Source organism: Hyla sarda, chromosome 1 (assembly GCF_029499605.1).
Source record: "Hyla sarda isolate aHylSar1 chromosome 1, aHylSar1.hap1, whole genome shotgun sequence".
NCBI classification, from domain to species: Eukaryota; Metazoa; Chordata; class Amphibia; order Anura; family Hylidae; genus Hyla; species Hyla sarda.
The window spans coordinates 96,483,675-96,502,397 of record NC_079189.1 but is presented as its reverse complement, the minus strand read 5'-3'; the positions used below and the strand labels follow the sequence as shown (position 1 = coordinate 96,502,397).

Genomic DNA, 18,723 nt, shown 5'->3' with positions numbered 1-18,723 from the left:
GCCTGACTGCCTTTTTTCAGAGGATCCTCACTGACTAGGAAAGATAAATCAAGGCTTCCCTCTCATCACTGACAGCTCAAAGATCTGGGCAGCTGTCCTGGTGCTCCTACTACTGTATGTACTCAGTGCTGTCTCTTGAATGTAATCGCATCTCCAGCTTCCACTTACACTTACACTTTAAGAAAAAAATATTGTAAATTGACGTGTAACTTACTTTTGCCTCTTCAATTTCAGCATCTGCAGTCACCAATACTGTCTCCTTGTCTCTCTCCAGCTGCTGTGCCATTTGGTCTATCTCCAACAGTTCTTTACAGAGTTCTTCATTTTTGGTGCTTAGGTTTGCTACTTCACTGGTTACATTTTGTCTTGTTTCTTGGAGCTCTTGGACACGTTTTTCAAGGTCCTGGTTTGCTTGCTGAAGGTATTCGATCTAATAAAACATACAAAACTTTATGAATTAATGAAGCCTATATCCCATTCGAGTACTTAATTTTGAAGCTGCCTGAATGCAGTCATATCTGCTCATTGCTGAACTAAATGAATGTATTCAAGATTTCCCTCCCTGAACAGTGGGTTTAACTGTATATATTTCTTATTTTTCGGTAAAATGTACAGAATGCCAAACTTCTTTATGAAAATAAAATCTGCAATCCAGTGGTAACATATCCACAAACCTAAATGCAACACAAAAAGCTCTGTAACTATAAGGCTCTTTTCATGTTGGTGTCTGTTCTCAAAGCATCAATGGGGAATATGTCAGGATCCATTTATTGTTTCTATTTTATAGTCCAATGTATCCAAAAAAAGAAATAACCGAATTAAAACATAGCCTAAAAGGTAAAATTTTTACCAGCTAACACTAAATCAGGTAACTTACTTGCAGATTGAGGTGGGCAACAAGTTTCTCATTACTTCTATATCTGGCTTCCAGAGAAATAACATCATGAGAGCGCCCACCATCCAATGCTAGTGCCAATCGCTCTAATTCTGTGTCTCTTAATTCAACCTGAACAAGAAAGAAATATCAAATGGATATGACAATAATATGACAACAGAAACTTAATATATAGCACATACTGAAAAATATATTAACCTGATGGGTAAGATGCTTCACTGCTCTGTCTGATGTCTCTAACTTAACTTGCAGAGTGGTGACATCTTGCTGTAGTTCTTGAATTCTGACAAATACAATAATTTGCATACTTTAATAATTATACTTTATAAGGACAGAATACAGGAGCCAGGATTAATGCTCAAGACACACAACTATGAACTTTCTCATCTATCTTTAACCCCTTAAGGAAACAGACCATTTTGGCCTTAAGGACGCAGCCAATTTTATTTTTGCATTTTCGTTTTTTCCTCCTCCCCTTCCAAAAATCATAACTCTTTTATATTTTCATCCACAGAGTATGAGGGCTTGTTTTTTGCGTGACCAGTTGTCCTCTGTAATTACGTCCCTTATTTTACCATAAAACGTATGGCGCAACCCAAAAAATTGTGCGGCGAAATTGAAAAGAAAAACGCAATTTTGCAAATTTTGGAAGGTTTCGTTTTCACTCTGTACACTTTACATTAACCCCTTAAGGACGCAGGACGTAAATGTTCGTCCTGGTGCGGTGGTACTTAACGCACCAGGATGTACATTTACGTCCTGTACATAACCGCGGGCATCGGAGCGATGCCCGTGTCATGCGCGGTTGATCCCGGCTGCTGATCGCAGCCAGGGACCCGCCGGCAATGGCTGACGCCCGCGATCTCGGGGGCATCCGCCATTAATCCCTCAGATGCCGGGATCAATACAGATCCCGGCATCTGCGGCAGTACACAATTTCAATGAATGATCTGATCGCCCGCAGCGCTGCTGCGGGGATCCGATCATTCAGAACGCCGCATGGAGGTCTCCTCACCTGCCTCTGTCCGGCTCCGGCGTCTTCTGCTCTGGTCAGAGATCGAGCAGACCAGAGCAGAAGATGACCGATAACACTGATCTGTTATATGTCCTATACATTGAACAGATCAGTATTAGCAATCATGGTATTGCTATGAATAGTCCCCTATGGGGACTATTCAAGTGTAAAAAAAAAAATGTAAAAAAATGTAAAATTAAAAGTAAAAAAAAAAAGGGAAAAATCCCCTCCCCCAATAAAAAGCAAAACGTTCGTTTTTTTTTATATTACCCCCAAAAAGCGTAAAAAAATAAATTTAAGAGACATATTTGGTATCGCCGCATGCGTATATGTCCGAACTATTAAAATAAAAATGTTAATGATCCTGTATGGTGAAAATATAAAAGAGTTATGATTTTTAGAAGGCGAGGAGGAAAAAACTAAAACGTAAAAATTTAATTGAGTCCTTAAGGCCAAAATGGGCTGAGTCCTTAAGGGGTTAAAAATGACATGTTTTCTTTATTCTGTGGGTCAATACGATTAAAATGATACCCATAATTACTTACTTTTCTATCATTGTACCACTTAAAAAAAAACTCTCAAACTTTTTAACCAAATTAGTACATTTATAATTCCTCTATTTTGACGACCTATAACTTTTTTTTATTTTTCCGTATAAGCTGTCCTTTATTTATTGATGCCACATTTACATATATAAAACTTATTACATTTTTTATTAATTATTTTTTACGTTTACACCGTTCACCATACGGGATAATTAACATTATATTTTGATAGTTCAGACATTTACGCATACGGCGATACCAAATATGTTTATAAATTTTTATTTTTTTACTCTTTTTGGGGGTAAAATGGGAAAAAAGGAGATTTTTTATTTTACTCACTGTAAAATCTCTTTCTCGTAGCCTTCATTGGGGGACATCTATACTGATGGGTATATGCTCTTGCCACTAGGAGGCGCTGACACTAGGAAAAAAAGTCAGCTCCTCCCTGGCAGTATATACCCGCCCACTGGAAGAGAGGTAATCAGTTTTGTCACTAAGCAGAAGGAGAAGCCAACAAGGAAATACATCCAAAAGGACCCAACAAAAGAATCCCAGATAAAAACCCAATAACCAGAATAAAAAAAAAAAATGAGTGGGTGCGGTGTCCCCAATGAAGGAGATTTTACGGTGAGTAAAAAAAATAATTTTTTTTTTTTTAAAACAAATAAATAAAAAAACAGGCCCATGCCAGCACAAAGGTGCTCAACCGCCGCAGATCTGCGGAAATAAGATCACAGGAAGGCCCGAGGCACACCCCACCGACAGAAGAGAAAGTGGGCAATACACGTGCAGGGGGGGCCTTAGCAGACGTAGGGACACAGACATTGCCAATGACCATACAGAGAGACCCTACGAGGAGCTTCCCATGGTACTGAGTCACCGGATTGAAGTCGAGGGAGCGTCAAAAGTGGGGGAGGAGACCTGGAGAAGTAGAAAGCCATACATATAGGGTAGCTATCTGACATAGGAACCATGGCCATACCGGGTCCCGCCTTCAGACCCACACACAAAAAGTGGGCCACCAGCCTTAAGTCATGAGAGTGGCAGGCATGTGGAGAGGGACCAGATAAAGTAGGGAACCCCACAAACCAGCATGTGGTGCATTGCAGAGAGCTATGGAGCAACATGGGGAGACCCACTCGGAACTACGTCCAGGCAGTGGGTTACCTGCACATCCACACGCAGTGGGAACGGTTTGGTAGTTGATCCGATGTAGCAGTAAACTACGGTGACAGTATTCCTGAGCACAAAGGAACGCTCCTTCGAACTCACCGATAGACAGTGGAGTAAAAGAGTGTGGCCAGACCATGCAAAGTAATGACTGGCTGATTGGCAGCAGACCGTTGTGCCTGCAGGAACCCTCTGACAGAGTCCTCACACCAACAGTGAGGTATGGGAAGCCACAGCTATGCACACGGCAGCCCCAGTGACACATGTGGAAAGGCAGTGAAGTCTAGAATCCATTAATAGAATCAATCCCCATCACCCTGGGAGATCGGGGGAGGTTTAGGAGCCCTGCATTTAATCCCCTACGCCTTCACAGGGTCCAAAGGACACGCCAGGTCACTCCACCGGACACTGCGCACTAGCAGTGAGGTACCGGAACTTCAGCCGCAGATACATCAGCCCTTGGAGAAGTGACAGGCGGCAGAGAAAACTGTGCAGGCCACTGTCTGGCTTACTGGCATGGGTGCATGTAAACAACGGTGCACTCCAGCGGTCACCTCTCACTAGTAGTACGGTGCATACTTTTATGTTCCTTGCCCCTTAGCAGCAAATGGGGGAACAGGTAGCGCCATGCTCCTGAACCCCCATCTGAAAAAAGGAAACAAAAGGGAGTAAAGAATCTAACTAAACAGCCCTTACTAGAAAATAATTAAAAAAAGACCAGGTCTGGGGAGCTCCCAGACCTGTGTCTTGCCTCCTGCTAACACTAGCTAAAACTGATTACCTCACTTCCAGTGGGCGGGTATATCCTGCCAGGGAGGAGCCGCCTTTTTTTTCCCCCTAGTATCAGCGCCTCCTAGTGGCAAAAGCATATACCCATCAGTATAGGTGTCCCCCAATGAAGAGCGACTGAGAAAATGACATTTTACATTTTTATTGGGGGAGGGAGGGTATTGTTTAAATATTTATTTATGTCCCCATAGGGGGCTACTTATTGCAATCACTTGATTGCTAATACTGTTCAGTGCTATGCTAATACTGTTCAGTGCTGCAGGATATCTGATCATTCATTTTAAGTGCTGCACTGCAGCAGATGACGTGATCTGTATTGATCATGGCATCTGAGGGGTTAATGGCTGACATCGGCGTGATCGCTGATGTTCGCCATTACCAGCGGGTCCCTGGCTGCTGACAGCAGCCGGGACCTGCCATGCATAATGCGTGCACAGGCCATGTCCATGACATAAATGTATGTCATGGTGCGTTAAGTACCACTGCACCATGACGTACATTTACTTCCAGTGTAGTTAACATTATTGTTATATAAAGACATACCTGTCATCTGCAACCTGAAGTAGATCAGCAACATATGGATCTTCTGGCTGTGGGACAGGGTGCCCATTTATTCCTGATGGTGGGACTGGCTGATCAATTTGCATGCGCTGACGTCTAAAAGGAATGTTTCTTTTTTTTCCACCTACATAAAAAGAGAATAAGATCATTTAAAAAAAAAAAAAAAAAGCATCATCACTAAAGAAAAATACCATCATCCTGTTACTGCAGCTTAGCCCCCTTTGATGTCAATGTGAACAGAACTTCAGGAACACTACATAGTGTGCAGAGCCAAGGCTTCAAACACTGTGTTTACAACAACTGATCAGCGGGGGTGCTGGGTTTTGGCACCCTGCTTTTTTCCCAAAACCTCTTTTAGGTGCTTCTTTGCACCTAAAAGGTTATGGGACTAATATATATATATAAGATATTTTATATATATATATTATATTATATAATTATATATATATATATATATATACACATACATACATATATATATAGGCATCAACTATTTGCCTGACGAAGGGGATCCCAAGCCCCGAAACGCGTTGCATCCTGGCCTAATAAAATATCTTGTACATCCATCATCATCTTCTGATTGAATTTGTGGACTGCGCTGTGGAATCGGGTATTTTTCCTATTTATACATTTCGAAAAACTGATGGAATGAGCGAAACCCTGAAGGGTGGATCTTCCCCTTGCAGCGGTAAGCTCCCAAAATGGTTGTCTTGTCCAACGACCAAAACAGATAGTGGAACAAACGCTTCAAGGGATGAGAAGGGGCCGGACAAAAGGACGGAAGGACGATGTCCACATTGAGATGAAAAAGTCAAAACTATATCAGGTACGAAGGACGGACCTGGACGGAAAACAAAACAACTTGTCCTGGTATACAACCAGGAAAGGAGAATTGCAGGAGAGAGCTGCAAGCTCTGACACCCTCTTAACAGAGGGAAGAGCAATAAGGAACGCCACCTTCCGGGGAAGGAGATGAAGAGAAATGTCCCTGAGAGGTTCCCTTAGGGCATCTAAGACCCAGAGCAAGTCCCAAGGGAAAAAAGGAGACTGATAAGGAGGGGAAGCTTTGCCACTCCCTGAACTAGGTTCGGACATGATAATTGAAAGCCAGAGAACGTTGGAAAAGAATGGAAACGGCGAACCTTTGACCCCTAAGGGATCTACAGCCAACCATGACCGAAGAAAAAAGGCTGAGTGTCACACCAATAGAAATAAGACCGCCAGGTATGGTGGTAAATCTCTGCAGGGGAAGGCTTGTGAGCCCTCAGCATGGTGCGAACCACTTGGGAAGAGAAACCGCAGTTCTTCCGAACCGCTGTCTCAACCACCACGCCGTCAAGGCAGAGACGGTAAATAGAGGTGGTCCAGGAGACCTGATACCAGAGGTCTGGACGATAGGGAAGGCGCAGCGGTAAGTCGTTCAGGGGCCTGACCTTGACGACGTACCACACCCGCCGGGGCCAGTCTGGGCCACGAGAATGGCGGGAACGCCCTCTGCTGTGAGATGCCTAGGACCCAAAAAGGAGGGGAAGGGGAGGGAACAGATAAGGAAAGACAAAGCCCGACCAATAGAAGGAAATGGTTTGGTTGTGGCAGAACGAGCAGAGGTCCACGCCTGGAGCGCCCCAGAGGTTGCAGGTCACTGCAAACCCCTCCGGATGAAGGGACCACTTGCCTTGGACGGCTGAGGACCGTCTGAGAAAGACCACATCCCAGAAACATCCGGAATGAAGATCGCTGAGATGCCGGAACCAGAGTTCCGCCCCAAAGGAAATTTCCCAAGAAGCAGGCCAAGAAAGAATTTCCCAAACATGTTGAAGAGGAAAAAGGGCTTCTTGGAGGATTAAGGCCCCAAGAACGATCTAGCGGTCGAGAGACAATGGAGACCTGTCCCACCAGAAGAGAATCACCAGTTGAAGGGGTCGGTGATGAAACCGGGCAAATGGCATGGCCTCCATGGCCGCCACTAAAAGATCCAGGACATCCATGCGAAAGCGAATGGAAACTGGAGCAGGATGCCGAAGTCATCAGACTCTTGGTAAGAGAGTCAGCCGACTGATCGTCGGAAACAAAAGAGGGTAGAGGCCGCGTCGAACTAGAGCCCAAGGAGAGCAGTTGGACTTGTCCCGATTGAACACCCAACCGAAGTGAGACTAAGGTCTGGAGGTTGAGACCAAGACTCTCAAGGATCTGGGCCCTGGCTGGAGCTCTGATCAGGAGGTCATCCAAGTAAGGAATCACGGAAACATCTGTTGTCCGTAAAGGGGGCTTTCACAGGCGCCAGGACCTTGTGAAAGGTCCGCGGAGAAGTGGTCAGACCGAAATGGAGAGCCACAATAGGAAATGACTGTCAACTGCCAAGCGGAGCTACCGCTGATGACCGGGAAACAATGAGATGTGGAGGCAGGCATCCTTGATGTCCACCGAGGAAGAAAACTCCCGTGAACCATGGACGCCAGCACCGAACGGAGAGACACCATTCGGGATGGAAGGCAGAAGATGCTGGCTGAGATACTCGAGAACCAAGAGGTGGGCGAACAGAAACGCCCTTCTTGGGGACCACAAAGAGGCTGGAATTAACCTCGAAAATGTTCCCCTGAAGGAACCGGGACAATTACTCCATAGATAAAAAAGGAGCTGGGGCGTGCCCCGAACTGCTTCCACTAGAAAGGGGAACCGGAGGGTCCAAGAAAGAAAAAGGCAATCCCAAGGAAGGGAAGCAAATTCGATCCTGTATCCGCTGACTACCACATCCCTGACCTAGGAGTCCTGAGTGTGTGTAGTCCAGGCGTCCCGGAAGAGTAAGAGGCGACCAGCCACGCGAGAAAGGTCGGCGGGTGGTGGCGAGCCTTCAGACCGAGGAAAGCCTACGGGTGCCTGATGGGGCCGCAAAACGGTCGGAAAGGATAGCCGACCTCCGGGGCAGGTCCGGAAGGAGGGAGCCCTCTTCCCGTGAAAGCACCTGGCTGGACCCTTGTTGGTACTCCTTGATGGTACCAAAGGTCCTCAGAACCAGAAGGAGGACTTACGACAGAAAGCGGTTCTGCAAGCCTTATCAGAGGTAATAAAGAACTCTACTCCGCCCGTTGCCTCATTTCCTGAAGGCGGCGTCCACATTCCAGGCTTTAAGCCATAAGGAGGGACGGTGGCTACCAGGTAGCTTGTAGCAAAGACAGCACAGTGGCTGCGCATGGAAGCAGAACACAGAAAATCACCAGCTGCGGAGCATCGGATAGCTAGATTAAACAAATCCTCTAGAGGGATCTTGAAGACTACCCTGGCGAAGTTGGGAGACCACACCGAAAGGGCCTTTGACACCCAGGCTGAAGCAAAAGCAGGAAGAACCTGCTATCTCAAAGGCAAAGTTTGCCAAGGTCTCCACCTTCATGTACGCTGCATCCTTAAAGGCATCCGCATCAGCCAACAGTCGGATAGGTGCCTTAGAGAGGCGGGAGACCAATAGATCCACAGTTGGAGAGGAGGTCCACAGCGAAGGGATACCGCGCTCGAACCTTCTTGTCAGGGTGCCTCCAGGTGGATACCAGCAGGGCGTAAAATTCAGCTTGAGAGCTGAAAGCCTTGGTGCCGGTCGGGCACGAAGCAAGGAGACTTCTGGAGCCACGTCCGAAGTTACTGGGTCCTTTAGATGGAAGGTGTGTCTTATGGCCGAAACCAATGAGTACACCACATCAGGCATCCGTGCGTTCCTTTGAGTCGGAATCCGAATCAGAAACCTCACCCACAAGTCCTCCAATTGAATGGGAACGAGGTGAGGCAGCCCTGGAAGAGGTTGGGCACGATGAGAGGAAACTTCTGGACAACTTTCGAAGTTCCTGGGTCCTTCAGTTGGAAGGTGTCTCTTACGGCCGAAACCAATGAGTACACCACAACAGGATTATCCATGCAATCCTCTATGAAAGGAAACTTCTGGAGCTACGTCCGAAGATCCTGATGAGTGGAAACTTCTGGACCGCGTCCGAAGTTCCTGGGTCCTTTTGCTGGAAGGTGTCTTATATGGCCGAAACCAATGAGTACACCACATCAGGCATATCCATGCTGTCCCCTGTGAAAGGAAATTTCTGGAGCCACGTCCGAAGTGCCTGGGTCTACTAGATGGAAGGTGTCTCTTATGGCCGAAACCATGTAAGATGTATCCAATCGGAAACTCCATCCACAAGTTCTCCAGGTAAATGGGAAGGAGGTCCAGATGAAACACCTTATGACGCTTGCGAGAGCTGTTAGTATAGGGGGAGAGCAGGTCCCTCTGGAGGGCCGGCGTAGGGCGGACCTCTCCAAGGCTGTCACCACAGAACGGGAGACCTGAGCCAAGTCGATATAGACTGGGAGAGTGGTAGAAATAGCAGGGAAAGCAGTGGTGCAGGCGGAGCAAGTGGGTTTAGCAGAGCCAAGTATGGTAGAGTTGCTAACCCCTGCAACAACAATAGGTGACCAGGCCGGACACCTCCATTCTATATATTTATTAACATTTTTTTTTTTTTTTAAAGAAACTGCTCACTCAGTGTATGTGTCCCCAATAAGGTAGCAGCTGTGAGGAGTGCTGCACAGCTGAGGGGAGAGAGAGAAGAAGCATAGCCAATGAGAATTGAGAGACCTGCCTAGCCAAAAGGGCGCCACTCATTGGCCCTCAGAAACCCTCTGCACGCGCTTAGCTCTGATTGGCAGAGAAGGGACTGGCCGCATACAAAGGAGAGAGAAAAGGATTCCCGCGGCTGTGAGTGGGCGGGGCTAAAGCCCGACAAGGGCTCGCGGCCAGAGAAAGAAAAATGGCCGGGCTCTAATGGTGTCCTCGCTCCCATAATAAAAAGCACCGCAGGCAGCACGCCGCTGCCGGCCGGAGAGCAGGGCTGTATTCCGGCGCAGTGAGCGATATGGCCAGAGATAGGGGCCGCGCTCACTGAAAGTGCAGGAGGAGTCGGCAGTGCTCCGCTGCCGAAATGAAGGTAACTGTTGCTGATAGGAGAGCAGGGCTGTGTTCCGGCGCAGTGAGCGACATGGCCGGTGATAATGGCCGCGCTCACTGAGAGCACAGGAGAAGTCGGCAGTGTAAATAAAAGTAACTGCCCAAGTAGTGTCGGCGCCTGAATGAAAAGACGCCGAGGAAAAGGAAGACCTGCACAGTCCTACACCACTGATTTTAAGACCCCATTGCCTGAAAGGGTTCCCCACAATTCAGGAGATAACAATAAAGAGGAGTGGGCTGAAGTAGGGGGTCTCCAGACGATAAAGAATCCTAGGACCTGAAAGAAAAGGGGGGATTATACTCACCTTCAGTCAGAAGAACTTATCTAATGGAGTCTTCAGTCATGAAGTCTTCAGTCAGCATTTTGTTACCTGCATCATGCCAGGCTTGAAAAGGGAGACGAGCAGGGAAAGATGGGGGACCCGGACCCATGAGGTACAACCCCAGACGCTGACCGTTGGAGAGAGGGGATTAACAGTACATCCAAGATGCCTGCCACCTCTCGCAATGGGGAAACAGTAAACGTTATGTTCCTGAGTCCCCACCTGAAAACAGGAAAGAAAAAGGAATAAAAAAGTTAACACATTCCCTAACTAGGAAAATAAAAAAAAACTATGAGACCTGGTCTGGAGAGAACTTTAGACCGTGTCTACCTCCTTAGACACCAAGCAAAAACTGATTACCTCAAGTGCCTGTGGGCGGGTATACCCTGCTGGGAAGAGCCGACTTTTCCTGTTGCCATAGTGTCGAGCCTCCTAGAGACAGCAGCATATACCCATAGTCTGTGTCCCCCAATGGAGCCGATAGAGAAAAAACAGTTATCTAGCTTGGTTGAAACAATTCCACATCTGTAATGATCTATTTATCATTTACACCTTTTATTATTTTAAAAACCTGTAGTTTGTTTGAGTTGACTTTTCAGAATAAGCTGTTGTATGTATACATGAGGAGAAGCACCATTTCTCTCCATTATATAACTTGTATATGGGGTTTTTCTTTCTCCAGCTCTTCCTCTTCACCCTCCACTCTCTATAGCAGTGTTTCCCAAACAAGGTGCCTCCAGCTATTGCAAAACTACAACTCCCAGCATGCCCGGATGCCCCCTCCCATAGATATGAATGGAGGGGGCGTGGCATCACTAGAAGGCGTGACTGTGACGTCACTTCACGTCACCGTGTCAGAGGCCGCGCCCTCCACATAATGCCGGGGGCTGCCCCGAGATCATGGGGGTCTCCAGCGGCAGGACCACTGCGATCATACATCTTATCCCCTATCCTTTGGATAGGGGATAAGATGTATAAAGTCGGAATACCCCTTTAACCATAGGAAACTGCATTATGTGAGTTTGTATGTTCTTGCATTAGTTTTCTCTACATACTCCAGTTTTTTTCTTCCAAACATACTGACAGATTAACAGACACCCTAGTGAGGGTTAGTCACAATAAAATTAGACTGAAAGGGTTGACGTGAATAGCGACAAATTCTTCCATGTGAGAGAAAATTCTAAAGGTGATATCTAGAATATGACATGAGCACAACTAACCTGGTGTCTGCACCACAGCTTGCAGATTCTTCTCTTGAAGTTGCTGAATCCTTTCTGCCTTTGCTTTGCTTTCTTTTTCCATTGATCGGATTTTATGGACATACTGGTTGTTTAAAAATTTCAGGTCAGCGGTTTGGTGTTCAAATTTTCTCAGAGAAGCTTTCAAATCTTCAGGAAAAAAAAAGTGGTTAAGTTAGAAAAAACAATCCACAGCAACCTTGGGTTTCCAATTAGGCCATTATTTTCTTTGTAACACCTTTGAGCTAAACTGTTTAACAAAATAATTAATCAGACAAGTTGGTGTGATGCCTGACCTTTAATGTGGCGATCAGATTCCTCTTTGATCTTCAGGAGCTCTAAGTGGAGTTCATTGTTTTCTCTGACAAGTCTGGCATTTTCAGCCTTGTAAGGTTCTATCAACGCATCCAAGTTCTTGTTCTCCTTCTCATTCTTGCCAACATTTAACTTTGTATTGCGGAGACTTTCTGTAGTATGAACAAGGTCACTATAAAATACAGGAAAAGTAATCAATATCTGTTTAATGGAGTGGGGCGGCCCTACATAGGCTACCTAGGTGTGCCGGATTTATTGAGAAGTGTGCGCCTCTCAAGAAATCCAGCACAGCTGACATGCAAAAAAAGTGCCGGACTTCCTAAATCCTCTTTCCTATGTGGGCTATTATGTGGCACAGACATTGCTTAGATGCAGCCATGTGACTACTTTTTGCCTTAAACAGAAAATTTTTCATTTTCACACGATTAATTCTTATGTACTGCTGCTGTCGCATGGCAGACATCTCTGTGTAGCCCAAGCTTATGACGAATATGTCCCCAGCTCCAAGATACCTGAAGAGTTTTTCAACAAGTGGCAGCGACTCAATGCCCAGCGGCTGCTTGTAGCCAAGCTGGTCCAGGCGTTTTCGGAGGTTGATAAATTTCCTTTCTGCAGCAGTACTCATTGTGACGATCTTTACATTAAGGAGTTTCTATAATGCTGAATTCAGAGTCTAAACAGAAATATAAGGAATAGTTATAGATGGAGGTAGTACTGTGGTTTCAGTTCAGTTTTACAAGTAATATTCAGACTTCACAATAAGAGAGAAATGCACACTAGGCTAATTCCTCTGTAAAGATCTGAATAACAAATACTTTGTTAGACGACAAGGAAGTGCCAGATCACATGACTTCAACTATCCCTCCTACTAACCAGTGAAGACGCTGAATGTGTGAAGCTGATTTTACATAAGAAAATGCATCATCTCTCTACACCTTCTGCTTCAGTCAACAACTTAAAGACCCCTACCAGAGAACAAACAGGGATAAGAAAGCAGCAGTGCACTTTATTCCCTAGCTCACAGTGACTTTTGAATCGCTGCTCCTTTAGAAGTCTATGGGGCATTTAACCCCTTAAGGATGCAGGACGTACTCAAACGGCCCCTTTTCCGAGTCCTTAAGGACTCAGGACGTTTGAGTACGTCCTGTCCGTTCCCGGACCCCCGCCGCTAGCTGGAGGGGAGCCGGTGCCCGATGCCTGCTGAAATCGTTCAGCAGGCATCCCGGCATATCGCCCAGGGGGGTCATTATGCCCTCCCATGTCGGCGATGGCCGCAGATCGCTGGACAATTCAGTCCAGCGATCTGCGGCAGATTACGGGTCAATCGGGTCTCCAGTGACCCGGTGACCCGTAATTACAGGCTGTAGCCAGAGCCTGCAGGGGTGAGGTGGCACTGGTGCCACCTCACGATCGCCCTGATTCGTCGGCCGGATTACCGGCCGACCAATCAGGGCGCCTGCTGCGGGTGTCACTCCCGCAACCCGCTCCGCCCCTCTTCCGGAGGACGTGAGCGGGTGCGGGACGTGCACCCCGGGTGCTGGGGACCCCGATCCCCAGCGCCCCTGTTGGGATCGGGGCCCCAGGAGCGACGGCCGCGGCGGAGACAACGAGGGACTGACCTGTGCGGCGAGGATTGTTGGAGGTGACAGCCTCCTGCTGTTGCTTAGCAACAGCTCCCAGCATGCAAAAAGGGCATGCTGGGAGCTGTAGTTATGCAACAGCAGGAGGCAGACCACCACAACTCCCAGCATGCCCTTATGGGCATGCTGGGACTTGTAGTTTTGCAACAGCTGGAGGCACATTTTTTCTATGGAAAAGTGTACCTTCAGCTGTTGTGTAACTACAACTCCCAGCTTGCACCAACAGCTAAAGTGCATGCTGGGAGTTGTAGTAGTGCATCTGCTGGTTGCATAACTACAACTCCCAGCATTCCCGTTGGCTGTCGGTGACTGCTGGGAGTTGTAGTTTTGCAACAGCTGAAGGCACACTGAGTTATGTAGCAAACCAGTGTGTCTCCAGCTGTTGCATAACTACAGTCCCCTGCATCCCCAGCCAAAGTAGTATGCCTCCAGCTGTTGCATAACTACAACTCCCAGCATGTACGGTCTATCAGTGCATGCTGGGAGTTGTAGTTTTGCAACAGCTGAAGGCACATTGGTTGCAAAACACTGAGTTTGTTACCAAACTCGGTGTTTCACAACCAGTGTGCCTCCAGCTGTTGCAAAACTACAACTCCCAGCATGCACTGATAGACCGTACATGCTGGGAGTTGTAGTTTTGCAACAGCTGGATGTTCCCCCCCCAATGTGAACGTACAGGGTACACTCACATGGGCGGAGGATTACAGCAAGTATCCGGCTGCAAGTTTGAGCTGCGGCAAATTTTCTGTCGCAGCTCAAACTGCCAGCGAGAAACTACTGTGAACCCCCCGCCCGTGAGACTGTACCCTAAAAACACTACACTACACTAACACACAATAAAAAGTAAAAAACACTACGTATACACATACCCCTATACAAACCCCCTCCCCTCCCCAATAAAAATGAAAAACGTCTGGTACGCCACTGTTTCCAAAACGGAGCCTCCAGCGGTTGCAAAACTACAACTCCCAGCATGCACTGATAGACCGTACATGCATGCTGGGAGTTGTAGTTTTGCAACAGCTGGATGTCCCCCCCCACCCCCCAATGTGAACGTACAGGGTACACTCACATGGGCGGAGGATTACAGTAAGTATCCGGCTACAAGTTTGAGCTGCGGCTCAAACTGCCAGCGTGAAACTACTGTGAACCCCCGCCCATGTGACTGTACCCTAAAAACACTACACTAACACACAATAAAATAAAAAGTAAAAATCACTACAAATACACATACCCCTACACAGCCCCCCTCCCCAATAAAAATGAAAAACGTCTGGTACGCCACTGTTTCCAAAACGGAGCCTCCAGCTGTTGCAAAACAACTACTCCCAGTATTACCAGATAGCCACTGACTGTCCAGGCATGCTGGGAGTTTTACAACAGCTGGAGGCACCCTGTTTGGGAATCACTGGCGTAGAATACCCCTATATCCACCCCTATGCAAGTCCCTAATTTAGGCCTCAAATGCGCATGGCGCTCTCACTTTGGAGCCCTGTCGTATTTCAAGGCAAAAAAAAGCGAGTTTCAAAATTTTGTGAAAAATTGGAAAATTGCTGCGGAACTTTGAAGCCCTCTGGTGTCTTCCAAAAGTAAAAACTCATCAATTTTATGATGCAAACATAAAGTAGACATATTGTATATGTGAATAAAAAAAAAAATTATTTTGAATATCCATTTTCCTTACAAGCAGAGAGCTTCAAAGTTAGAAAATGCTAAATTTTCAAATTTTTCATCAAATTTTGGGATTTTTCACCAAGAAAAGATGCAAGTTACCACAAAATTTTACCACTAAGTTAAAGTAGAATATGTCACGGAAAAAAAAATCTCGGAATCAGAATGATAACTAAAAGCATTCCAGAGTTATAAATGTTTAAAGTGACAGTGGTCAGAATTGCAAAAAATGGCTGAGTCCTTAAGGTGAAAAAGGGCTCAGTCCTTAAGGGGTTAAAGGGGTACTCCGGGTACTTTATTTTTAAATCAGCTGGTGCCAAAAAGTTAAACAGATTTGTAAATGACTTCCAGTACTTATTAGTACTTATCCTTCCAGTACTTATTAGTGGCTGTATACTATGTGCTAGGGATCGAACGATATCGTTTTTTTTAGGGCCGATACCGATAATCGGTGCAGGTTAGGGCCGATAGCCGATAACTTATACCGATATTCCGGTATAAGTTATCGGCTATTTAACCCCCTGCGACACCGCTGCAGATCATTGATTTAAAGCGGGCGCTTTAAATCAATGATCTGCAGTGGCTTTTGCGGGGCCACAGGCCGCCGCCGCCACCCGCTTCTCTCCCCCTACCTGTCAGGGTGGTCCGGGCCATCCATCCTTCCTGTAGTGTCCGGGGGCGTTCCGGGTGAAGAGTGAACCGGTCCGGGCTGTCGTCCTTCTCCGGCGGTCATCTTCTCCACTCCGGGCAGGCTCCGGCCTAGAACGCTGCATAGACGCCGCTGCGCAATGATGCCCGTGCGCAGCGACGCACCTGACGTCACGGCGTAGCGGCGTCTATGCAGTGTACTAGGCCGGAGCCTGCCCGGAGTGGAGAAGATGACCGCCGGAGAAGAAGGACAGCCGGACCGGTTCACCCTCCACCCGGAACGCCCTCGGACACTACAGGAAGGAAGGATGGATGGCCCGAACCACCCCCATTACGGGTAAGTTTAATTTTTTTATTGACTCGGAGGGTGGGGGAGGGGCCTGACCGGTATAGCGGTATGGGCAAAAATCCATACCGGAATACCGCCCAGCATCACGGTGGGGGGTGCGACGCGGTGCGGTGGGTCGGGGGTGCGGTGGGTCGGGGGGGTTGGCGGTCGCGGTGCGGTGGGGGCGGTGCGAGGGGCGGGGCATTATCGGCAAGGTAATTGCCGATACCGATAATGCCCAAAATCGTGATTATCGGCCGATAATATCGGCCATACCGATAATCGGTCGATCCCTACTATGTGTACATGCACTATTTTTCTCCTGTCACAAAATAACGTCCGTTTTTAATAATGGGCTAAAACGGATCATGTAAAGATCCCATAGACTTTAATGTGATTTTGTAATGGTTGTTTTTAAGGGTTTTCAGAATGGAACATTATAACGGCTCTTTAAAACGGAAGAACTTTATAGTGTGAAAGCAGCCTTAGGCTGGGTTCACACTACGTTTTGTAACTACGGTTCCCGTATACGGCTGGGAGGAGGGGGGACGGGGCTTAATCGCTGCGCCCGCACTCCGCCGTATAGGGGAACCGTATTTAATGCATGTCTATGAGCCGACCGGCAGTATGCGGTTTCCCGACCGTAGGCAAAAACGCGGTCGACCACGTTTTTGCCTGCGGTCGGGAAACCACATACGGCCGAAAACGCAGCCGACCGGAGGCTGCGGTTCACTCCGGTGGGCTTATAAACATGCATCAAATACGGCCGAGTGCGGGCGCCGTGATTAAGCCCCGCCCCCCCTCCTCCCAGCCATATACGGGAACCGTAGGTACAAAACGTAGTGTGAACCCAGCTTGTACCTGTAAGACTATATATATATATATATATATATATATATATATATATATATATATACACACACACACACACACAGGGTGGGCCATTTATATGGATACACCTTAATAAAATGGGAATGGTTGGTGATAACTTCCTGTTTGTGGCACATTAGTATATGTGAGGGGGGAAACTTTTCAAGATGGGTGGTGACCATGGCGACCATTTTGAAGTCGGCCATTTTGAATCCAACTTTTGTTTTTTCAATAGGAAGAGGATCATTTGACACATCAAACTTATTGGGAATTTCACAAGAAAAACAATGATGTGCTTGGTTTTAATGTAACTTTATTCTTTCATGAGTTATTTACAAGTTTCTGACCATTTATAAAATGTGTTCAATGTGCTGCCCATTGTGTTGGATTGTCAATGCAACCCTCTTCTCCCACTCTTCACACACTGATAGCAACAGCGCAGGAGAAATGCTAGCACAGGCTTCCAGTATCCGCAGTTTCAGGTGCTGCAGAATGGGCAAAACAAAAATTGGAACAGGACCCTCAGTTTACGCAGAATATTTTGTTCAGTGATGAGGCAAACTTTTATGTGAATGGTGAAGTTAACAAACAAAACCACCGCTATTGGTCTGACACTAACCCACATTGGATAGATCCCTCCAAGACTGTTGGAACACAAAAATTGATGGTATGGTGTGGTACATGGGGTACAAAGATAGTGGGGCCATTCTTCATCAATGGAAACCTCAAGGCCACTGGATATGCTTAACCCCTTAAGGACTCAGGGGTTTTCTGTTTTTGCACTTTCGTTTTTTCCTCCTTACCTTTTAAAAATCATAACCCTTTCAATTTTCCACCTAAAAATCCATATTATGGCTTATTTTTTCCGTCGCCAATTCCACTTTGCAGTGACATTAATCATTTTACCCAAAGATGCATGGCGAAACGGAAAAAAAAAATCATTGTGCGACAAAATCGAAGAAAAAACACCATTTTGTAACTTTTGGGGGCTTCCGTTTCTACGCAGTGCATATTTCGGTAAAAATGACACCTTATTATTCTGTAGGTCCATACGGTTAAAATAATACCCTACTTATATAGGTTTGATTTTGTCGCACTTCTGGAAAAAATCATAACTATATGCAGGAAAATTTATACGTTTAAAAATGTCTTCTTCTGACCCCTATAACTTTTTTAGTTTTCCACATACAGGGCGGTATGAGGACTCATTTTTTGCGCTGTGATCTGAAGTTTTTATCGGTATGATTTTTGTTTTGATCGGACTTTTTGATCACTTTTTATTCATTTTTTAATGGTATAAAAAGTGACCAAAATACGCTTTTTGGGACTTTGGAATTTTTTTGCGCGTACGCCATTGACCGTGCGGTTTAATTAATGATATATTTTTATAGTTTGGACATTTACGCACGCGGCGATACCACATATGTTTATTTATTTATTTTTTTTACACTGTTTTATTTTTTTATGGGAAAAGGGGGATGAGTCAAACTTTTATTAGGGAAGGGGTTAAAGGACCTTTATTAACACTTTTTTTTTTGCAGTGTTATAGGTCCTATAGGGACCTATAACATTGCACACACTGATCTTTTACACAGATCACAGGCGTGTATTAACACGCCTGTGATCAGTATTATCGGCGCTTAACTGCTCCTGCCTGGATCTCAGGCACGGAGCAGTCATTCGCCGATCGGACACCGAGGAGGCAGGTAAGGGCCCTCCCGGTGTCCGGTCAGC

At 46.4% G+C, this 18,723-nt stretch overlaps 1 protein-coding gene across 2 annotated transcripts in view; it reads right to left on the bottom strand.

The window, feature by feature from the left end:
- Window positions 1–18,723, bottom strand: part of CEP135 (centrosomal protein 135) — an 84,375-nt gene that overhangs the window by 50,522 nt on the left and 15,130 nt on the right. For both annotated transcript variants that reach the window (XM_056558368.1, XM_056558373.1), the window contains exons 2-8: window positions 12,345–12,505; window positions 11,814–12,004; window positions 11,500–11,667; window positions 4,958–5,099; window positions 1,094–1,178; window positions 878–1,006; window positions 215–430 (exon numbers count right to left, since the gene is read on the bottom strand). In XM_056558368.1, the coding sequence (XP_056414343.1) occupies window positions 215–430; window positions 878–1,006; window positions 1,094–1,178; window positions 4,958–5,099; window positions 11,500–11,667; window positions 11,814–12,004; window positions 12,345–12,457 (1,044 nt within the window). In that variant the 5' untranslated portion in view covers window positions 12,458–12,505. The remainder of the gene's footprint in view (window positions 1–214; window positions 431–877; window positions 1,007–1,093; window positions 1,179–4,957; window positions 5,100–11,499; window positions 11,668–11,813; window positions 12,005–12,344; window positions 12,506–18,723) is intronic.